Source organism: Asterias rubens, chromosome 1 (assembly GCF_902459465.1).
Source record: "Asterias rubens chromosome 1, eAstRub1.3, whole genome shotgun sequence".
Taxonomy (NCBI): domain Eukaryota; kingdom Metazoa; phylum Echinodermata; class Asteroidea; order Forcipulatida; family Asteriidae; genus Asterias; species Asterias rubens.
This window is the reverse complement of record NC_047062.1, coordinates 7021255-7045338: the sequence shown is the minus strand read 5'-3', so window position 1 is coordinate 7045338 and position 24084 is coordinate 7021255. Positions and strand designations below refer to the sequence as shown.

Here is a 24084-nt window from a genome sequence, read left to right as displayed (position 1 = left end):
GGAGTATAAGGAAATTGTAAAATTGTATTGGAACATTTCAAGGGTCATCAAGGCAATGACCGGCCTCAGTGAATTATCAGGCCTGATGGTGTATATTTTTCACGCAGGACGCAGGAAAACACTGATAACTACAATGCTTATAAAATTACTTGTGGTGTAAGATACAATCCAAAACCGAGATCCCTGATGCAGTAATTACATTTATCTAAGACTAAATCAAAACAGTTAAGCTGTGGTTTTTCAATTTATGTGCTTTTTTCAAACTACTGGAATCGTACACATTTCCATTTGAAATTTACATCAGAAAAATACAGTGTTGCCTAGCTGTCTCATTGAATTTGCGATTTTTTAAAACATTTGAATTTCAGAAAAAAATCGTGTTGCATGATTTTTGCTTGAAGTACAGTGAGTTTGCCTTTAATTATTATCTTTGTTTGAGTGAGCAGAATTTTTAGAACATTTGAGGAAGTCCTCTAGCGATGCAATTCAATTGCTCCTTTGAAATTTCAATTCCTTAAAAAAACAAAGAGGCAAATTATGCAATGACAGGAGTTTCATATGTGTGTGCAAAGCCACTGATTGCCTCATAGATCATTCTGGCGTTGGGAAAATGCAGTCAAATTTGTGACAATCATTCACATTTTTGTAAAACGGTTCAGGTTTGGTGACCTGATTTAATCATTCAAAATGCAAAATACCAAATCTGATGCTATAGCACTGGCATGTGCGTTCTACTGCTAAATGTATGAATAAATTATGCGTAATACTTCAATACACAGAACTACATATCCATATTGTATAAATTTGTCTGCAAGAAACCAGCCTACAATCCCTTACAATCCCTTTAATCAGCAGTCCTATGATCCCCTTTCAGTTCCACGGTTCATGTAGTTTGTACAGCTATTTTTTTCTAAGAGCTGTACATGTACCAATTTGTTTGATATTTTCTCCATTAGTCGACTGACTACACAAATTTTTCATTCTGAGCAAGCCTTTGTTTGAATTGAGAAATGTCATGATTTCAATTCCAGTGAAACTCTACTTTGGAATCTGTCAGAAGTTCTCAAGCAGCAATGTCTAGCAAGCACATGTTCTACGTGTGCATTTGTGTAAACAATCTGGTTTTCTGCTTTGGAAGATTAATCTAAAGGTCACGACACTGGTTACTCTTTATAGCTGTCCCACCCGTCCTCCCCACTTGCCAGTAGAAATGAAAGGAAGTTAATGATTTCGGCTCTTCCTGGAAGCCATTTCCAATTTTTCTGTCATCTTTTTTCTTTGCACAACGACCTTTGGTATTCCTGTCTGACTTCCTGATCTTAGGCTCACACTCAGTGAGAATTGATCCTGATGCTGAATCTCGCACACAAGCTGGGAGTGTAGATATACTCCAGTTACATCGGGATATTAAAGTTACTCTTCAACAGTTTCCATCTTAAGGCCAGCTTAGTTTAGCCTTTGTTTGAGTTTAATTGTTAAATACAACACTAGTAACAGCTTTTAAACTAGTTAGCCTGCAGGGCTACATGTATTTACTTAGCATTCAAGACTAGTTAAGGTTATAGTTAGCCTATAGGACTGGTTAGCCTGCATCTTGCATGACAAGTTAGCATGCAGGACCTGTTAGTGTGCAGGACTAGTTGTAGGTCGCATGACTAGTTAGCCCACATGACTAGTTGGGTTGCTGGACTAGTAAGCCTGCAGGATTAGTTAGCCCACAGGACTAGTTGGGTTGCTGGACTAGTAAGCCTGCAGGACTAGTTAGCCCACAGGACTAGTTGGTTTGCTGGACTAGTAAGCCTGCAGGACTAGTTAGCCTGCAGGACTAGTTAGCCCACAGGACTAGTTGGTATGCTGGACTAGTAAGCCTGCAGGACTAGTTAGCCCACAGGACTAGTTGGTTTGCTGGACTAGTAAGCCTGCAGGACTAGTTAGCCCAAATGACTGCATGTAGTTAGCCCACCTGATTTAGCCCTCAGTACTAGTCAGCCCACATGACTACATTGGTTAGCTTGGTTGTTGTTCCACAAGTCTTCCAGCTACAAATTCATTGGTCTGCAATGAGTACTTTTTATATCAAAGCAAAACATCGTGCTGTAACTCCTTACTTTAGGCACTGTGAACAACAGAAACCAATTGTACATTGGCTATGTTTGCACTTGATTTGATGTGATTTAATTAGGAGCATCAGTAAACACTTGGACCACTTTACATTACAAATCGTTTCCTGTTCACTACACACATGTAGGCCTATCTATTCATAAGGTTCAATCGTCTGGTTTATACTGAATAGTGTGGTATGGGTTACTAGCCTGTTGTAAACTGCTAACTAACAACCAAAAAGACACCATTTAGTATGCAAAAAAGTGCTAATGGTCTCATGTGGGACAGTTGGACACTAGCAGAGTCTTTCTCAAAGGGTAAAAACTGTGCTATGACTCCAGAATGACTCTACTACTAGGGTCAAAACGTGAGGCAATTAACAATTTTTTATATATTTTTTTTTACAATGAGTGACTATCGAACTGTGGTTTGTTTTGATTGAGTAAATCTTCAAAACTACCTATAATTTGTTAATGTTGCAAGCTTTTAATTACACAGGGGCAGTGTCTTTAGTTGCCCTGATGGTGGCCTTGGTGCCCCTTCAAAAGAATCTCTTTAAAATTTTACAATGACGTGCTTCTTCAAAATTATAAAAAAGCCTTGCCCTCTTGAAACGGCTTAATTGTAAACTGACAAAAAAAAGCAGCATTTTAGGAAAAGGGGGCTGAGCAAAAATTTGTACTAAATGATGTTATTACTCTGGTAGAATGACATACTAGCTTTCAGTTTGTGTTTTGCATATTTTAACATGGGCAAAATATTGGATAACATTTCTGAGGTTAAATGACAAACATGTACCAGCTTTCAGTGTATGTTTTGTGCTTCTAACATAGTTTTGTTTTTCTGTGTTATAGCCTTGCACTTCATCCAGAGAAGACGCTGGTAGCTACTGGCCAAGTGGGTAAAGACCCCTACATCTGCGTCTGGGATTCCTACAATGTACAGACGGTCTCTATACTCAAGGACGGACACACACATGGCATTGGGGTACTTGCCTTCAGCAAGGATGGAGCGGTACGTTTGGTTTGCTCGGCAGATCTCGTTTAATTGACTTTGATACTCCCTCTTGAGTTGGAGAGTGTGGGAAATCATTGGCTGTACATTCTTTAATTTTAGTTTAAACTTTTCAGATACTTATTAGATATCGTTGAATTATGTGGAACTTGGAAGTATTTAAACTTATTTAAATGAAAGCAATCTTTTCTTAGTGCTTGTTGAAATCAAAACAGTTTATTATGAAACTACATATGAAAAAAAAGAAAAAAAAATCTAATTTGATTTATTTTATTGTATCTAGTTTTCTGTTTCAGTTAATGTTTTGAGCTACAAGCCCTGCGGTCTTGCGGTATTGTGGTCTCGTGGTTTTTTCATCCTTATTTGAGACCTGGACTTGTTATTGCTTTAATGTTTTCATTGGTTATGTAAAAATCATTTTGGATGAGTAAACTGGCCAGATGAAACGTAAAGATTGGTTTGTGTTCCCCTTGTGATTGATTATTGTCTGTGAACTTTCATACTTTGGGTGATAAAGTCTGATGATGTCATTTTCTCTATCAAAACATCTTTCTCTCACCTAATTTTTGAAACAATGGTCAATATTACTTGTAAAATAGTATTGTCATAAAAAGAAAGAAATATCTTATTCTTGTTTATTATTATTATTCTTGAGGTGGTTTTAAATTTTGTTTTCAACAATATTTTCTTTACCTTACTTTTTGCTTGTCTTTACAGCAATTGGTTTCAGTCGGCATGGATACCAGTAATATCATCAATGTGTGGGATTGGAAAAAAGGCAGGATACTATCCACGGTTAAGGGCCACTCTGATCGGGTGGGTACTTCTGTGTATAAAAAAGTATTAGCTGTTACAAACTGCTTACCAACCAAAAGGACCTATGGTATAAACGTTGTAAACTAGTCAGTGGGCTGTCGTTTCGACCCACAGTCTTTCTTGAAGGCTTAATAAGAAGAAAGCCTTCAAGAATGATAACTGCTTGGGTCGAAACCTCAACCTACCAACTTTTTTTATTTATTAGTTATATTAACTTATTTAGAAAAACTGTTGTGAGTGACTGCAATGCATAATTTGAACTCATGTGGAAAGTACTGAGCATTGCTTAAATAGTACACATCGGCTGAGGGGCAAAATTCGAAACATTTTTGTTTTTCTCCATGCAAAAATAACATACAGTTTGAGTTGAATCAAAATAAAGCCTACTTTTTTGTGGTTTTAAAAGCTCTGATTTTAGAAATGTGTTTGAATTATAATGCTATATTGGGAGGGATGGGTGTAGTCTGGGATTTTTCATACACACATCAGGTGCAGTTTGATTTGGGTTCCTCCCTCCGACCACCTTTACAGCTCTCTTGGGTGTGATCAACCCTGTCTAGCAAAATACCGAGCCTGCTTCAGGCAAATGCTGGAAATTACTTCACTCCCTGTCTACAAGGACTCAAGAGTCCTTAAAAGTCAAGGTTCAAACTCATGTCTTGAAGATTTAGGAACCAAATCCGAGAACACCATATACAACATTGTATGACATAAACCATTTTGATGCATTTAAAGCGATAAGCTTAACCTCCTGTGTGTGTGAGAGACAGGGGGTTTATTTAAAGTGACGTTCGTTTGTTTCGAGAAAATGAGCTTTCTTGTGTTTCAATGAATATCTCATAAACTGTAAAAGTTTCATCAGAATGGCTGCCCTAGCTAATGTGACGGTTAATTGATATTTCAATTTCAATTTTCAATGTAACATTTATTTCCACTTTACAGAAATAGTAGGGCCAATAATATCTTACTGAAAAGAATACAATATGAAAAGGTTTGCGGTAACACCATGTTATAACTATCTCTTTTGAGTTGGGGTGGTTCTGAAAAGAACCATTGGTTTCAACTCAATGTTTCGATCAGTATGCTCTGATCGTCTTCTGGTGAGAATACAGTCGAGGCAGAACCCCAAAAGTGGGGCCTGTGGTGGATATACCTTGATAAACATGACAATCAGCAAAACAAATAGAGAACATTTTACTGCAACAACAAATATGGCCAACAATTAAACAGTATTTTTTGACTGTCGTTCCTTTAGTTCTCAAATTATCAAGTTTGGGAACTAAGTAGTGTCTAACTAATTATACACATATTTTGTAGCAGATTTCTAGCCTTAGTTAAATGTACAAAATGTATATTTTTTCACTCCAGTCCTCATGCCTTGAATTAGCCCATGGCTACCAAAGGGAATGCTTTGAGTGCCCCTTGCTTTGCCATTGCCCCTTTGCCCTTAACCTTGCTTTGCTCTTCTGCCATGGTGCCCTTTATAAAGTTTTGAAAGAAATTTACATTTGCTTTTGAGAAGTACCGAGCAACTTTATATTGTTCAAATTTGTCCATAGATGTCCTTTTTACTTGACTGGCAATTTTCTTTTATCATAGATCTTTGACTGTCAATTCAACCCCTACAAAGAGAACAGCCTCGTCAGCTGCGGAGTCAAGCACATCAAATTCTGGTCCCTCTGCGGCAACTCTCTCACTGCAAAGAAAGGGGTCTTTGGGAAGGTTGGTGAGATCCAGACGATGTTGTGTCTGGCGTTCGCTCCCAATGATACAACCTATGCTGGCACCCTGAATGGGGACATTTACATGTGGGGTGGAAACAACCTACACAAGGTTATTCAAAGTGCGCATGCGGTGAGTGTTTACCAATGTTACTCTTTGAGGTCAATTAGAGTAAAAGCAATGTTTTTTGGGGGTTTTTTTTCTCTTTTTTTCGAAATGGGGCACAAGAACTGAAAATTGAAAGTTAAATTTACAATTTAAATAATAATTTTATCTTTATATGCCACAAACATAGATCATTTGAAAGGTGGAACACGCCACATCTTATGTCTTTATTTAGCCATGTACATGTATGTATACTGCCTCAACACTCGACACTAAATCAGAGTCCATAGAAAAGTTCCGCTTTTAGTTTAAACCAATGAATTTTGTAAAAAAAATTCTTTTAGTCTGGTATGTACTCCATTGATGAATGTTTTGCTGTTATCTTTTAGTCCGGGATCTATACCATTGATGGATGCGATGAGGGTTTCGCAACAGGTAGTCGTGATGGTTACATCAAATTGTGGACCACAGACTTCAAGCCTGTCACAAAGGTGAATCTGGCAGAATCCTCACATGGTTATCAAGGTTTGTAACTTATTTCTATTCGGCGCTATATGTTAGGGGTCTCCCTATCTTTGTTCAGGGGGGCAAGTGAGAAGACATATATTCCTTAACTGCTGTGTAGCTAGGAAACACACCCAAGTGCGTGATACAACCTGGGAAGCAACAGCCAGGGGATCACCTTTTTAACCAACCATGACTAGATACACTTTTAATAATTTGGGGTTGAAAAAAGACAAATTGACAAGAGTAGGATTTGAACTAATGACCCCCGGTTTAATGTCCTGGCGCTCTACCAACTGAGCTATCTCAGCCTAAAAAGCACTCAAAGCACCCATTTCAAAGACAATGTGCCCGTAAGAATTGCTGGACAGTTTTGATCCTATAAGCTAAAGTAGTAGTCCCAGCCTATTTTCTATACCATCAGCCCTGGTAGTAGTTAAAAAGCAGGACAGTTCTTTTCAGAAGTGAGAAGTCTCCCGAACATCCGATAATCTACTCCGCGGTAGTAGAATAAAGTAAGACAGTTCTCTAAGAACAAACTCTACCTGGCAAGTAGATACACACATGGTGTTACCGCAAACCAAATATATATTGATACCTCACCATGCAATGCCTCAAATCCTATATGTCCTCCATTAACCAATCCAATTAACTGTACTTGCAGTGGCTATAGCCAGGGCCCAATTTCCCAGAGCTGCTCAAGCACAAAAAGTAGCTAAGCTAGATCAAATTATGCTTACCAGAACAACGTTACCAGCCAAACTACAATGTCACATGTACAATTTGTGACTGGCATCATGCTCATTTCTGCTTCGCAGCAAATTTTTATGCAATATTTTTTGCTTAAAGGGTATTTTTTGCTTATGTACTTTTTGTACTGTATTTTTTTAGAAATGAGTAAAACAATGTCATGAAAATAATTTTCGTCTCAGTGATCATGAGTCAAAAACTATTTTAGCGTGTAAAAACGTATTTTTATTACATTGTTTGACTAATTTTCTCAATTCTACTATTATTATCTTCAAACGGTGTATATTTAATGTGAATCTATGGACATTGTGTTTTGTGTTACAAAAAGTACCCAAATCCTTTAAGCAGCTCTGTGAAATTTGGCCTAGATAGCTGCAAAGGCTTAACCTACTATGTTGTCAGTGCCACCATAGCCATTGCCAAAGTGCCTTGATACAGACATAGCCTAATATTTACTTCTCCCATGCAGGTCTTACCATACGTAGTGTCCACTGGCGTGGTGATCGTGTTCTAGTTGGTACTCAAGACAGTGAAATTATGGAGGTGTTTCTACGGGAGCCCGATAAGCCTAGGATCCTTGTCCAGGGCCATGCTGAGGGGGAGCTGTGGGCCTTGGCTGTGCATCCAAAGCGACCATTCATAGCTACCGGTAGTGATGATTGCAGTGTCAGGTCGGTTTACACACATAATGTTTGTTAGTTTTCTTGAAAACCGAAAGGTCTATCCCCATATGAAGATTTTTTAATGAATGCTTAATTACTCTGGACACTATTGGTGATTGTCAAAGACCAGTCTTCTCACTTGGTGAATCTCAACATATGCATAAAATAACAAACCTATGAATATTTGAGCTCAATTGGTCGTCGAAGTTGCAAGATAATAATGAAAGAAAAAACACCCTTGTCACTTCAGAGGGAGCCGTTTCTCACAATGTTTTATACTATCAACCTCTCCCCATTACTCAATACCAAGTAAGGTTTTATGCTAATAATTATTTAGAGTAATTACCAATAGTGTCCACTGCCTTTAGTTTGGTTGTATCCCTGTGTTTATTTTCCTACGTGTTTATGAACTCTGGCTTACTGTTTAAAGGCATTGGACACCTTTGGTAAATGTCAAAGATTAGTATTCTTATTCTGTGTAAATTTGACCTCAATTGGTCTTTGAAGTTGCTTGAGAATAATGAAAGAAAAAACACCCTTGTTGCACAAATTTGTGTGCTTTCAGATAATAAAAGGCAACGTTTTATACTATCAACAGCTCTCCATTGCTCGTTACCATGTAAGTTTTTATGCTAACAACTATTTTGAGTAATTACCAATAGTGTCCAGTGCCCTTAACCATTTGTACCAATTCCAATTGCGAACTATGAGCATCTTAAAATTAAAAAAAAGAAAATGACATTCTTTGCTCGTTTGGTTTGTACATGATCAGAAGTAAAAAACAACGGTGATTACTTACTGTTCCCCTTTGAGAGAGTTTTAGTTGACATGTTGTGTTGTGACTTATTTATACAGGGATTACAACAAGCAAGTATAATTGTTCTATTCTTGAAATATTTCTTCAGTTTGTTTTGTAAAAAGAAATGAAGCTAAAAGCTCCATTTCACTCATCGTTTCTTCCTAGAATTTGGAACACGGAGGAAAAAACGCTGCTTGTCCGTGAAACCATGGATAACAATGTACGATCAGTGACCTTTAATAGTGATGGATCAGCACTAGCAGCGGGAATGTCAGACGGTTCATTCACTGTACTCAAAACAAAGTAAGTCCCAACAATCTCTACATCTCTCCTTGCGTAATTGTAATGTGTAACTGATTTATTATTCACAAGTTCATGATTAAATTTGAGTTCCTCAGACTTTATCCTCAGACTTTTTTGTCCTCAGAAATTGTTGAATAAATAAACTATTAATTAATTAATTATTGTTACTTGATTCAGGGCAAGCTTTTGCATGCTGACACTGATGTAATAGACAACAAACACCCATACACAATTCTGAAATAATGTGTATGGCACAATAGTACCAGGGTTTTCTCATCTCGAGGTTGCTGTCCAAAAGCTTTCCCCAGAACCATTTGACATAGCAACTGTCTCTTTAGCCTGAGGAATTTAAATTTAAGCGATTACTTGTCACTAAGCAAGTCATAGTACCAGACGTTATTAAAATCTAACTTGTAAATAGCTTATTGATGGCTAATACCCGTTTCAGACAGGCGCTCCAGAGTTGCGCCGAACCAAATTCTGAATTAAGTACATAAAAAGTTTGACGTCTGAAACAGTTAGGAGCGACTGGCTGCGCTAGAAGTTGAAAGATCGACTGTTGCAGTTGTTCGGAGCGACTCTGGAGCACCTTGGTTTCAAACGTCGATCTTGTCATGAGCCGAGCCAATGTAAATGTTATGTGCAGTTCGCCTGTCTGAAACAAAAAGTTATTTGGGTCGTCCTAGAGTCGCTCCTAATCTATTTGGTTCGGCGAGACGTTGGCGCGCCTGTCTGAAACGGGCGTTACGCAGTAGCTGAATAGTCCTGTTGTTGAATGTTGCAGTTGCTGCCAACACTCATAGCCATAGTCAAAGTCATTCAATTCAGACATAAATTAATAATAATCAATACAATAGACCCTCTGGGAATGCCTGGCAAAAGACCGGCCTACTTGGCGACAGCTTGTCCAACAGGGCGCTGGGCATATACAAGATTCATGGGCCCAGAGCCAGGAGGACCGACGTGCACGAAGGCACGCCCGTGCTGTAGGACGACCTCTGCAGGCATCATCTGACAAGATGGCCTGACGATGATATGATAGACCCTATATATTTCAATGTCCAGCGCACATACCCGCGCATCTTCTGTCGGCCATTTTGTGGGTCAAAACTTGTACAATAGGAACGAACTCGACAAAAAGGCAGAAATTGTAGTTGCGCATTGTTCAGAGGTGGGTAAACACGTGTACCTTCATTTTGTGCACGTTTTGACACTTAGTGGCGGGCAGGAGACGTGCATATATGTACGCTGTGCTTTGTGAATAGGGTCTATAGGAAGTTTCTCAGTTTGCTGCCACTTACAGTCCAAACAATTACTTTTATTAAGTGCTCTGTATTTTTACTCCAACCACAGAGATCTTTCCACAGTAATCCACATCAAAGATCGTAAAGAGGTCATTCACGAGATGAAGTACTCGCCCGACGGTAACTATCTCGCCGTGGGCTCAAATGATAACTACGTGGACATCTACGCAGTTACGCAGCGCTACAAGAAGGTTGGACAGTGTTCAGGCAGCAGTAGTTTCATCACTCATCTAGACTGGTCCGAGGACAGCAAATACTTACAGACAAACAGCGGAGCTGCGGAGAGACTCTTCTTCAGAATGCCAGGTAAGGCAGAAATATTTTGGTTTGGAAATGTCATGGTTCAGGAACTTGGTTTTACTGCCTTTAAATATGGATGTTTGTGACATCTTGTCCTTGTAAAGGAAAAGAGGTTGAGCATCTTAAAATCAAGACTAAGTACTACACCAGTATGGAACGATTTTTGGAAAATTTTTATGAAGGGGCTGATCGTATTTCACAAATGTGAACCAACTCCTCAAAAATATGAAGACTGCGTTTTTGTGAAACACTCTCAAGAAGGGTTTTAAACTCATGTGGATTGATTCATATAAAGACAGAAAAATTGTATGTTTGGGATATCACGATCTTTTGGGCAATTAAACTCTTCAAGCTACTTCAAAGTTTGATTGTCTGTCTGGATACAAACGCTCTTACTGAAGCTGTTGTACATACAGAATCCTTATAAAAGTTGTCACTGCTACTCCCAGTAACATTTATCAGCGAAAAGACCAACCATTTTGAAACCATTAAACTGCGCAGGTTTTGTATGTTTGCTCAACTGTGTAATGATCAGTTACGTGATATTGCGTGGTCTCACAGTAGAAGGGTTGAATCACACCATGATACCATACTACAGGCTGGCATAGTTTAACTCTTTTTCAGAACTACAATCGATGATTATGGCAATAAGAGGCTTTAAAAACTCACTCACTCATTCACTCGGTCGCCCACAGGGGGGCTTGAGCACGGCTTTTCCAAGTAAGTAGGTCTTGCATGGGGTTGGCCAGTTCGTCAGTTGATTCTACTTAAAAACACATTAAATAAACAAAATATGACTATATTTGTTCTTTTTCGTACTGCTGTCTAAGATTCTTTTGTTAAACTTCCTTGTGTGTACTCCTCAGCTGGAAAGCAGGCCACACAACGTGACGAGGTGCGTGCCATCAGATGGGCCACGTGGACTGGGGTCCTCGGTCCTGAAGTGAGTGGAATATGGCCCAAGTACTCAGACACCAATGACGTCAATGGCGTGGATGCTTTCTTTGGTGGTGAGGTTATGGTGACCGGGGATGACTTCGGAATGGTGAAGATGTTTCGATTCCCTTCTCTCAAGAAAGGTACTTTTATTGTGTGGTACATTGAAGTCAAACAGTTTATTCTCAACGTCAGATAGTTCGGGTAAATTTTACTTTGATTTGGCATTGTTCAGTGTTAATTTATGTTGTATTATTTTGCTAAAAAGACAGCGTTGATCGGGGCCCAACTGAATGGCTCTGCTTACTGTAAGCAAATAAGCGGTGCTTGACGAAGCAGGGAATTCTGTGCTTTCGTCAAGCGTATTTAAAGGGTTAGCGGGCAGTTTTGGCTTGTGTGTGTGTGTACTCCATGTTACTAGGCATTCTACACTTACACAGCTAGCGCATAAATACGGTGCGTGCACATAAGCGGAGAATGGTGATCGTAAGTACAGAATATTGCGGTAAGCAGAGCCATGAAATTGGACCCTGTTCCCATCCCTCTGGCACAACTCTGAACTTCAAATAATTTACAAAAGTGAGATTTAAGTATAAAAGTGAATTTCAGTATACTTAATAAATCTCCAGATTTGTTTATTAACACTTGATGGCCTTATTGTTCCTAGGGGCTAAATTTCGGAAGTACGTCGGCCACTCTGCTCATGTCACTAATGTCAGATTCTCTCACGATAAGATGCATGTTATCTCAACTGGTGGTGGTGACCATGCAGTATTCCAATGGCGCTTTGTACCTGAGGGTGTGAATGCACTGGAGAATGATGAAACTGGACATAACACAGGTATAAAAAACTATGACTTTTTTTGTTACCCTTCTTCCCCAAATCCTATCCCTACCCTACTCCCTGCTCACCCAACCGACTACCCTCCCCCCAGAGTGTATTTACTCTGTGCGTGTATTTTGTCTATCTGTTCTAATGTCTTTTTTATTTTATTGGGATTACTCTTTTAGATTTTTGGCAATCCCTAGGCTGTTTTTTGTTTTTGTACATATTCTTCTGTTTTTCATAATTCTTGGTCAGATTTTGTTTATTCTCAGTCTTCTGTGTATTGTATTGTATGTTTTTTAAAGCCTTGTGTCCTTGAGCAAGATACTTTACTAAAATTGCTTCTCTTCACCTAGGGGTATAAAGGAGAACCTGCAAGAGTACAGGAGCCCTACGGTTGCCCAGGTTGTACACTCTCCAGGGAGCTCAGATTACAGGAATGTTTATTGCCTAATAACCAGGGCATAATGTAAAGCGCATTTAGACGGTTATTTTGAAAAATGCTCTATATGAACTTGTTCTGATTATTATTTATAAATAAATTTATATCGGTTTGTAGGGTATGTGGATTCAAACAGTGAAGAGAGTGATTCCGACTTATCGGACGTTGCCGAGCTGGACTCTGACATTGAGAAGGAGAAGGAGATAGATTACGACCGGCCAGTCTACAAGGAGGATCTGTCTCGTATCAAGAGGCTGAAGAAGACGGATAACTCAGGACAGAAGCGGCAGCAAGCACCGAGTGAAGGAATCAAACTAGAATTTATTCACGGGTAAGAGCAGGGTATTTTAAGAAATGAAAGAAAGTACGCTTGATCAACAGGGATGATAAAGTTGATGTAGCGACTAGGATATGTGTGCTATATGACCTTATTGTTATTAGTTAATGTTATTATTTCTATGTCTCAGGTATCGAGGTTATGACTGCAGGAACAACCTGTTCTATACGCAAGCTGGAGAGGTGGTATTTCACGTAGCTGCAACTGGTATCGTTTATAATCGGGATACACACTCACAGCGATTCTACTTGGAGCATACCGATGATATATTATGTCTATGCATTCACCCACTTAAAGATATTATTGCAACGGGACAGGTAAATATAGCTGAAAATACAATTTAGTTTATTTTAATAGATGCATCGGAATAAAAAAAATATATTTTGTTTTTAACCCATACACCAATGTTAATGAAGTATCGTGTATTAAAACCATTGCAGTACCCACTGCTAAAGATTTGGATTGGAACTGCCTCTAGCCGCCAGGCTTGCAAAGGTCATTGGTTCGAATCCCACCCAAGTTATTTATCTGTGGGTTTTTCTCAGAATTCAGGAAAGTACTGATTATACAGTGCTTTATACACATCGGTGTATGGGTAAAAAAAAATTGGGGGGGGGGGATTGGTGCTTGAAATGTGTTTTGGGTATTGGTGCTGGAAATGCGTTTTGGGGATTGCCACCTGAAGTTTGTTTTGGGATTTGTGCGATAAGATGTTCATGTAAAAGCTCAATTTAATACTTTTTATTGGTCTTATTGTCTCAGGTTGGTCGAGATCCAACAATCCACATCTGGGATGCAGCAACCACGAAATCACAAGCTATTCTCAAAGGCCAGCACATGAGGGGAGTCTGTGCCGTGGACTTCTCAGGTAACTAATAAACCTTTCAATCTATAAAGACTGCCACTCTCTTTGTAATGTTCCTTAGGATACAATAGTGAGCATGAGTACTGAGTCTCTTATTCAAACAAACGGCACCAGTCTATTTTACCCTTCTAACCTTGGTTTGGTAATATACATGTATGAATGGGAGACTTTTTAACGCTAGGCGGCAGCAGTTGCCAGGTAAATTTTCATTGTTTACTCTGTTCTGAGCATGGATTTACCTTGTAAGTTTGCTGCAGTCTAACGTCCAAAAAGACCTCTATTGAAGCACAACCTGTCGAGACATTGCATTTCTGTGTGCCTGAATTTGAAGAATTATTACTTGGTCTTTTTCAATATTACGTTTAAATATGAAAAAATAACACAATTTAGCTGAACAAGTTTGGGCCCCTTTATACATATCATAGTTGATACAAATCAAACAGTGCAATCTCCATAAGATTTAATTGTTCTCTTTCATTAAGCTCCGTATAACTCGTGCTTGCATGAAGTCCAGGCTCTGGGGCTCTATTTTAAACGTGTAATGTCACAGGTCACAAGCTCTGTTGACAAAAGATGGATTGCACATGACATCCATGATCAGCATCTTTGATGAAATGTGCTTGTGTGCAAGGCTATCATTGGCTGAGAGTTGTGCACTTTTTCATTGTTTATCATCAAATATGTCGGTCAATGACACTATGTTTTAATCCATACATGGTTTAATTTGTAGGAGATGGTAAGAAGTTAGCCAGTGTTGGTCTTATTCACAATGGTTTATTTTTAGGTGATGGTAAGAAGTTAGCCAGTGTGGGTCTTGACGACAATCACATGATCGTTGTTTGGGACTGGAGGAAAGGTGAGAAACTCGCAACGACCAGAGGACACAAAGATAAGATTTTCGTCATTAAGTGGAACCCGCATAACGTGGATAAATTGGTGACGGTCGGAATGAAGCATATCAAATTCTGGAATCAAACTGGTAAGTGAAGCTCAGCCAAACAAAAAAGGTTTTCTTAAGAAATTTATACTTAGTACTTAGGTGCAAGTACTTTTCCTATATTCCAAATAGTTTATTTGGACAAAGCTTCTTGATTTTGTTTGTTGTCCACACTATTTGTAATTACTCAAAATAGTTGTTAGCATAAAAAACTTACTTGGTTTTTGCAACTTTGATGACCATTGAGTAAATGTTTCACAGATTTTTTATTTTATGCATATGTTGGATACACCAAGTAAGACTACTGGAATTACCAAAGGTGTCCAGTGCCTTTCATATGTTGTTTTGTTTTGTGATTTTTAGTACTTTTTCCTAAAACAAAACACAGTGTACACAGATTTACATTAAACTTACACAGTTTGAAGATTACGATAGTAGAAAGCTTCCCTTGAAATTTTACTTAGTGAGGTGCTGTAGCGTAGTTTTTGAGAAATAAGTAAAACAAATAATTTTCGTCTCAGTGTAAGCATGTAAAAACGTATTAACCAAGTATGCTATGGTTTTAGTATAATATCATAACTGGTTAATGGGATTTTTCATGCTAAAATAATTTTCGTCTTCCTGATGCGAAAATTATTGTGTGACTTGTTTAACATATTTCGCAAAAACTACACAACCTCAGTTAGTCATATTTGAAGGGAAGCTTTCCACTATCATTATCTTCAAACCCTGTAGGTTAAATGTAAATCTGTGGACATTTTGAAAAAGTACCCGAATCCTTTAATGTGTTTTTGTTTGTTTTGTGATTTTGTCAGTGCGTCTCTTCTTAGAGGTTCGTCTTTTTTTTTTTAGTCCAGACATTTTTTTCCCAGGGCCATTCATATAAATCCTATCAGAGTCCAAATATTTTGGGAAGTAAGTTGCAATATATGTGAGAATAATGGAGGATTCAGGAGGACACTACAGAGAGTTTCCTCTTAATGCATAATTTGTGGATTATTATATATCCTGATGTGCTTTTCACTCATGCTGCTTTGTGGTTGCTTTATAAATAGGTGGTGGATTTACCTCAAAACGAGGTACATTTGGCAACGTTGGTAAGCCAGATACAATGATGTGCGTGACGTACGGACGCTCACCAGAAATGACTTACTCTGGGGGCGCTTCAGGGAATATCTACGTCTGGCAAGACGTCACACTGACGAGGACAGTCAGTGCACACAAAGGACCTTGCTTTGCAATGCACTCATTGGATAAGGTGAGTAGTATTCAAAGGATGAGAAATTGTTTACTTTTATCTGGATTCATACTTCTTCTTTTTTTTTGGGGGGGGGGGGTCTGTACCATGAAAATGTACATATTTTTATCAGATGTAAAGAGATCGTTTCCTTTGATTCAGTTATCTAGCGCTGAGGAAACGTTTCCCAAAAGCACCTAAAAATCTATAACTGCAAGGGTTACTAAAAGGGGGATATGTCATCATTTCAACATTGGATTTATTTCCCTGCCTTTCAGCTTTGGTGAACCCCTGTATGTCGATTGGAGTTTGATTACAAGGGTTTTTCCCTCTTTGGTTTTATTCTCCCAAATCTAAACTGAATAATTTGGCGATAATTGTGCTGTTGTCTGATCAAATGACATTTTTAAGAAATGTAAACAAAATTAAAATACCATCTTCAATTTCGATCCTATTTTCAGAGCTTTTTTGTCAACTTTGACTCTCACCCCAAATATTATTTGAATGTCAAATTAAGAATAAATTGTCTCTTTCTCCCTTGGCCTGTCATACTGAGTTGAGCTGCCAAATGCATGGCTCAAGACATGGCGCCTACTCACACCTTCCACCCCCATGAATAATTAACCAAAATATTGAGTTAATTTTTTACCCACGATGTTTAATATCCCCCCTGCAGGGTTTTGTAACTGGAGGTAAAGATGGTGTCGTGTCTCTCTGGGATGAAGCCATCGAGCGTTGCCTCAAGACGTATCCCATCAGGAAGATGGACCTGGCACAGGGCAGCCATGGAATACTCCTTGATGACAACCCGTCTATTCGCTCAGTGATTCTCGGACATGGACATATCCTGGCAGGGACGAAGAACGGCGAAGTGATTGAGCTGGAGAAGAGTGGTCCAGTCCGGATTCTTGTACAGGTAGAGTTCATGATGATGACAGGGAAGCTTGCATCAATTTAAATCTATAGACCCATTGCTTATGATGTCACACTTTTAGAAAGTGCCATCTCTGAGGCCAAAAGGAGGCAGATAATTTGAGATAGCTTTTGTTTGTTTTGTTCTGTATATGTAAGGAGGACTATTGATTTCAACAGACGCCTTACTCAAGGCACTTCTTTATGTAGAGGCATGTTCCTTAAAGAAATGGCTGTGACTAAATCACAGCATAAGCTATAAGGAATCACAGTGACATGATCTCAGTGGTTTCAAAAAAGGAAACAAAGAGGCTTGTTTATTTTGAAATTCATGTTGTTTCTCTTCTTGTTTTCCAAAAGGGACACATGGAGACAGAGATTTGGGGTCTGGCCACCCATCCCAACAAGTCAATGTGTGCGACAGTCAGTGACGATCAGACTATCAGGGTGTGGGACCTCGGAGCAGAACATAAGATGGTCAGTGTACGGAGACTCAAAGGAGGAGCGAGATGCTGTGACTTCTCACCGGACGGGAAAGCTATTGCTATCGGATTCAAAGATGGTAAAGAAGCCAGTGTAACTTTTTTAAGAAGGATGCCTTCGATAGTTTGCTTGTAATATCCATAGTTTCCAGATTCCAGCTTTAACTTTTTTGTCCTACTGTGATGTACTTCCTGAAGGTTTTTTATGTTGTTGTTTTTTTGTGCAATAGATTAACAAAATTATGATTTTTTATCTTCCAGGTAGTTTCTCTGTTGTGAGCAGCGACAATTTAAATGATGTTGCCAGCTTCCATCATAGGAAAGAAGAGATCTCGGATATTAAATTCTCACCAAGTAAGTACATACTTTCTTACACTCACTGCTCAACCCAACCCACACCCCACTCCACCTCCACCCCACCCCAACTCCACCCCACCCCACCTCCCCCAATGTTTTTGTCACTAGCAGACTCAACATTGGAAATGCTATCTTGCTTGGCCATATGTTAATCAAAGGCCAACGACCCAAACAGTTATCCCCTGATAGTCGGTGCAAAGAAATGGGATCTTTTGTTATGGATCCTGAAGAGTATGGACTGGCTACCAGTAGGATTATATTTTAACTTTAGGTTTAACAAAGAAAGATTGACTAGAGCGGGACTTGAACCTACGACATCCGGAATAACATGCCAGCACTAGCCCTAATGTTGGCAGCCTCCCTATTTTGTCCATATCTTTGTTCGGGGTGCCAGTTTTGAAGCCATTCAATCTATAACTTCCATGCAGCCATGGATCACACCCGAGTTGCAATACAACCGTAGAAGCAGAAGCAGAGGGGTGTGATGAAGTGGATGTGAATGAGATTTTTTATTTCAAATAAATTTCTCTTACAATTATTTCCTTGTAGATTCAGGCAAGTATCTGGCCGTTGCGTCCCATGATAACTTTATTGATATCTACAGTGTACTGAACACCAAGCGAGTTGGAACATGTAAAGGCTCCTCCAGTTATGTCACACATGCAGATTGGGACACCAACGGTAAGAACTCTAATCCTACTTAATCCTTGACAGTCCATAAAATCCTCAGCAAGTCATGTCACACTCTCAAACAGTGTCATGCTCAAGGACCCACATTCCAGGACCCGGATTCGAACCCACACTCTGCTGCCAACAACACCAGAACTTGAGTGTGATTAACCAGACTCGTCAGTCATAACACTTAACAGCTCTAGCAACTCTAAATAGGCCTAGCAGAACTAGCAAGAAGTAACCTTGCACGATCTGCTCTAGAGTGCAAGGGTTGTGGGTTCGAATCCCACCCGAGTAATATTCCTTTGGATAATTTGGGTGTACTATAAAACAAGAACATTATTAAGTAACCTTGGAGTTTTAAAAATCATGTTAAATGAGCCTTCCATTTTAAATGCTTAATAGGAAAACTTCTAATGATGAATTCCGGCGCCAAGGAGCAGCTGTTTTTCGAGGCTCCTAGAGGGAAGCGTCAGGCCCTACGCAACGCCCAGATAGAGACACAGGGTTGGGCTACGTGGACCTGCGTGCTCGGTCACACCTGTACGGGGATATGGCCGTCTAAGAGCGATGTCACCGATGTCAATGCTTCGTCTTTGTCCCACGATAAAACCACACTTGCGACGGGAGACGATTTTGGTTTTGTGAAACTGTTCCAGTGGCCTGCATCAGTAAGTTCTCGTTTACACCGTTTCATTGTGTTTATTTTTTTGTGATTGTAAACATGAGGTCACAATATAAGGTTACATTGGGTCGAGTAGTCAAATAGTCTAACAAAATAATCAGTCGCCAGCACGCTGTACCAGGTGATTTACACAAATTTCCCATTTCAAGTAAACCTCAAATTTATTCAGCTCCAACTATTATTGAAATGCTCGATATAACTCACTGCGGTAGCCTTCTCTGAAATCTTGACAAAGTCAAAAAAGGCAAATCATTGTTACCTCTTTTAAAAAATAACCCCAATAAAACTGTTTCTTATCATTTCACTTTGATATGACGACTGAATTTCAATGATTGGATTAGATTGAAAGTTTATTTTGATTCTAATTGGAATGAATACACTCTTCCGAAAATTGACTATGCAATTTTGTCTTATAATTTCAATGATTGACAACATTTACAGCTGAGCTCAAATCCTGTGGTCATGACCACTCACAAACCTGCATTTTTGAATTTGTGCAACTTTTACAGGGCAAGAATGCAAAGTTCAAGAAGTATGTCGGTCACAGCGCCCACGTCACCAATGTGAGATGGACGTACGATGACAGGGTGTTAATATCAGTAGGTGGGGCTGACACTGCGCTGATGGTTTGGTCACACGCCGTGACGGGCACCAGGGAAAATTGCCATGGAGAAAGTGACGACTCGGACACAGATTCTGAGGAGGATGGTAAGTCAACAAAAAAATAATATTTGTCTTATACAGTGGGTGATTTCATCATTCGATCTCAATTGCTAAGGAAAGTGTGATTTGTTAGTGTTCTGTTTTGGAGCTTTCATCAATGTTTAGACATGTAAACTTTAAATTTTTACCTTTTAAATGGACAATAACAAATTAATAAGCTTGTTTGAGGTATGGCAAGCGTGATAGGAGTGTACTGTTTGGTTTGGGTGTTTACACACCAATTAACCCAAACCTTAAAGTGTTGTTGCATTGTGTCCGCCATATCTCAAAAAGGCTTATTGAATTAAATTTAAGACTTCAGAAATGTTACTGTGACTCTCCACTCCCTGTTTGATAATATCAGTCTTGTTTTCTCAGGATACGACAGTGATGTACAGAGAGAGACCACAATGGACTACGCTTCTAAGACTTACACAAACCCCCTCCGAGAAACCACAGGTGTCAAACCAGATCAACAAGAAGTGGAGGACGATGACACGTAAGTTCACCTCTACTATTAAAGGGGCATGTTGCTTTCGGATTGGGCGCTTTGAGCTAAAGAAAATTGTTTGTTATTAATTTGTCTGGTTTTCCTAACACAATCCGAAATTAACAAAGATTTTGCCAGCTTCAAAAGTAGACTCCGCTTACCGTACTTTGTGGTGTGTCGTGGCTGGGCAGTAAAGCTCAGTGGACTGTTTTTGATAAGCAGAGTGTGGGCTTGGGTGCCTTTCTTGAGACTTGTGTCCTTAAGCAAATCACTTTAAACCATTTTTGCTTTGTTCATAAGGTTCTGTATGTTGTGTCATGCATGTAAAAGAACCCAGTTACACTTATCGCAAAGGGGTTTGCACTGCTGTTTATGGCAGTGGTTGCTGAATGCAGCACAGCACCTTGTAAGCCATTTAGAAGGTGATACATTAATGGGACTCATAAATCAAAACATAGCTTTATCTTCTTAACAAAAACAAATCATGGGTGCTTTGTGTGGGATAAAATGCTATAAAAGAACCCAACCTAATTATGATTTTTAAACGATACAAAGCTTCAAATCTTTCTTATGCTTCTTCCCCCCTTCTGCAGGCCAAGTGTAAGCAGGGGTGGTCTTAAGCCTCCAAAGATCAAGAAGTCTACCGTTACCAATGGCAAGAAGACGAGACCCTCAAAAGTAGAGGTGAGTTTAGACTGCTTCGTTTGTTATGTTTTATCATAGAAAGTATTACTGTTCAACCCAACGCCATTGCAATGTGGAACCCCTTTACTTTTATAACCAACCATCTGGAAGATTTAACTTTTTAAGGGTACTGCAACAATTAAATAGATGTTTATTTGTTTTGAGACATAGCATGGTGAGGTATCAAGATATACTTGGTTCGCGGTAACTGCGTGTGTGTATCAACTTGCCGGTTAGAGTTTGTTCTTAAGAGAACTGTCGTGCAGTCTTACAGTCTCCTGACATAACTAGAGCAAGCTAGTCGAAATGTTGAGACCAATTCAAGAACTGACTCTGAGGTAGTGCAGTTAATAACAATTCTATAAGCTAAATATCAGTCCCGGCTAGTTTTCTACCTTCTGCCCAGGTAGAAGTCGAAAAGCAGGACAGTTCTTTTCAGGACTGAGAAGTCTCCCGAACAATCTGAAAAACTACTCTGCGGTAGTAGAAAATATAACCAGACATTTCTCTAAAAAACAAACTCTACCTGGCAAGACACACATGGTGTTAACGCAAACCAAATAAATAGATGTTCTATTAATTTTGGTTTTGACCTTACACCGATGTGTGTAAGCACTGTATACTCCGTACTTTCTCGAGTCCTTTAAAAAAAATCATGGACATAATATTACTTGGGTGGGATGTGAACCTATGACCTTTTCAATTCTAGAGCAGTGTCTTACCAACTAGACCACGAGACTGCCAGGTAGCTCAAGGCAGTTGGAATCCTATGTTTAAGGAGCAGGAAATGCAACGATATAAGACATGTTAAATTTGCATTTTGGTATTAACCATTACACCAAAATGTCCATCTGATCTGTGCTTTCTTCTGTAATAATCAGGATCTGACGCTGAAGCACATCCATGGTTATCGAGGCTTTGATTGTCGGAACAACCTCTTGTACCTGAATGAAGGAGCAGATATCATCTACCATGCCGCAGGAGCATGTATCGTCCAGAATCTAGCAACAGGTATTAATTGGTCTCAAATCAAAATCGTTAATTATAATAGATGTTAATTTGTTAAGTCTCTAGCTTCAATTTGTCGTTTGGAACTGATTCAGGGTGCTGCTTGCTGTAAAATAAAATAAAAAGTGGCAGAAAATTTGCCCTAAGTAAGTATACATTGTATTTCACTGTCCGAGAAGAAATGTTGCAGTTCAAATAGTTTTCCATTCCTTTTTAAGTACACAGCAGTAAAGGTCAAACCAAAATAAAATGTATTTAGAGTTTAACTGATCAAAATAAAGAACACATTTGCAAAATGAGTCTTTCTCTTTTGATCAGAGTCTGTCTCAAAGGGTGACAATTTCTACAGACTCTGCTAAGGTTGAAAGCGCCCTATAAGTATTTTGGCATTTATACCATAGGTCCTTTTTGTTAGTATGCAGTTTGCAAGAGCTAATTCCATAATTTGTTTTTCAAACTCACTTGCTATAATATCGTTGACAGGTACGCAAGGTTTTTATCTTGAGCACACCGATGACATCATCTGTTTGACGGTCAACCAACACCCGAAGCATAAAAGCGTTGTGGCCAGTGGACAGATCGGTGCGACACCCGCCGTCAATGTCTGGGATGCGACCACCAAGCAAACCCTGTCTATCATCAAAGGGTTCCACACCAAGGGGGTGTGCTCAGTGAACTTCAGCGGGTCAGGAAAGTTGCTATTGACGGTTGGGATCGACGATAATCATTCTGTGGCTGTGTGGAGGTGGCAACAAGGTAAGCCTATAATTTGTTTTTATCCTTACGATTATGTGTATTTATTAGCACTGTACACTCTTTCTAGAGTTCTATGGAGAAAAAAACCCCAGGCAAATCACTGGGGTGGGATTCCAACCTTTTGCACAATGTTTGAAAGATTAGCCTATTGACCCCTTGCACGCGCGTCACACGCGGCGGCTGATGCCACGCTCACCATGTTGGTGGTCAATAGGCTTACGTGTAAACGCAGCGTCACCTGAAAATGAGCACTTCATTGAATAACACACGTTGACATTGGCCACCAAAATGGCGCATCCAAGATTATTCTGATGATGACGTCAGGTGAAGTGGGTCAATATGAGAAACAACTGGATTTGTTTTCTCACAACCTTGGGGCCAGCTGCTGTTACGTTGGCATAGTGGTATCTTTCTTCGCCTTCCACCTCTAGGACCCCCAGTTTGAATACTGCCGCTGGCACTAGGTGGGTTGGGTTTTCAGTCCCTACATGATTGCGTGGGTTTCCTCCCAACCTCTAAAACTGAAACTTCCTTCCTTGTCTTCTGTTCATGGGGTTCTTTGCTATTGTAGTGATTCAATTTTTTGCCTGAAACCCTTGGCTTCACAACAAAAATTATCAAATAAATGAATAAAAAAATGTTTGCTTTTATTGTTACTATATGTTTTGTTAAGATGATTTGTTTTTACAGGGATGTATCACATTTTCTTACTGTTTTCCATAAATCATGCCTGATTGAAATTGTCTGTGCTGTTTCTTATAATAATTATGTTCTTTCCCAAAAGGAGAGGGGGTAAGAACAGACAATTTCCTTGAACAAAGGTTAATCAAAGCCTTAAAGCGCATCTCAGCCTTTCTTCCCCAGATCAGAGTTTCATTGGAGTTTGTTTTGTTCTTTGGCAGGTACCAAGGTAGCAGGAAGCATCGGTCATACCAAGCGCATCTTCCTTGGGGAGTTCAGACCGGACTCGGACCAAGAGTTTGTGACCGTTGGGGTCAAGCATGTCACCTTCTGGACAGTCGCTGGTGGTCAGCTGATGGGCAGGCGGGGTTTGATGAACTCCTCCGGACAGAACACGCAGGATGTGAAGATGCAGACGATGCTCTCAATTGCCTTTGGAGCTGTGAGTATTGAGTCTGGTTTCTCGCACCAGTGTAGCATCATATTATTGGTAAAGATTATGGTTTATAACCAGTCTATTATTGGCATGAAGCTCCTGCTGCATCTTGTGCCTTCGGTAATAGCTACGGCCTTTTTCTAATGTTGGTGTTAAGGATGTCCTATACTTCAACTTACGTTGATACAGCAATCCTGCCGAAGCCGTAGCCTTAGCCGCCAATTCGGGCCTGGCTTAGTTTCATTTTTTGCAAAATG

General features: G+C 39.5%; 1 protein-coding gene across 1 annotated transcript in view; it reads left to right on the top strand.

Moving 5' to 3' along the window:
• Window positions 1-24084, top strand: part of LOC117291549 (echinoderm microtubule-associated protein-like 6) — a 59290-nt gene that overhangs the window by 5634 nt on the left and 29572 nt on the right. The window contains exons 2-26 of the mRNA XM_033773346.1: window positions 2958-3117; window positions 3835-3933; window positions 5533-5787; window positions 6150-6285; window positions 7484-7685; window positions 8641-8778; window positions 10132-10388; window positions 11249-11461; window positions 11986-12159; window positions 12704-12917; window positions 13054-13240; window positions 13686-13791; window positions 14573-14767; window positions 15781-15983; window positions 16639-16878; window positions 17235-17436; window positions 17618-17710; window positions 18263-18394; window positions 18791-19056; window positions 19580-19778; window positions 20151-20271; window positions 20856-20946; window positions 21828-21957; window positions 22438-22710; window positions 23613-23833. Coding sequence (XP_033629237.1) covers window positions 2958-3117; window positions 3835-3933; window positions 5533-5787; window positions 6150-6285; window positions 7484-7685; window positions 8641-8778; window positions 10132-10388; window positions 11249-11461; window positions 11986-12159; window positions 12704-12917; window positions 13054-13240; window positions 13686-13791; window positions 14573-14767; window positions 15781-15983; window positions 16639-16878; window positions 17235-17436; window positions 17618-17710; window positions 18263-18394; window positions 18791-19056; window positions 19580-19778; window positions 20151-20271; window positions 20856-20946; window positions 21828-21957; window positions 22438-22710; window positions 23613-23833 — 4507 coding nt within the window. The remainder of the gene's footprint in view (window positions 1-2957; window positions 3118-3834; window positions 3934-5532; window positions 5788-6149; window positions 6286-7483; window positions 7686-8640; window positions 8779-10131; window positions 10389-11248; window positions 11462-11985; window positions 12160-12703; window positions 12918-13053; window positions 13241-13685; window positions 13792-14572; window positions 14768-15780; window positions 15984-16638; window positions 16879-17234; window positions 17437-17617; window positions 17711-18262; window positions 18395-18790; window positions 19057-19579; window positions 19779-20150; window positions 20272-20855; window positions 20947-21827; window positions 21958-22437; window positions 22711-23612; window positions 23834-24084) is intronic.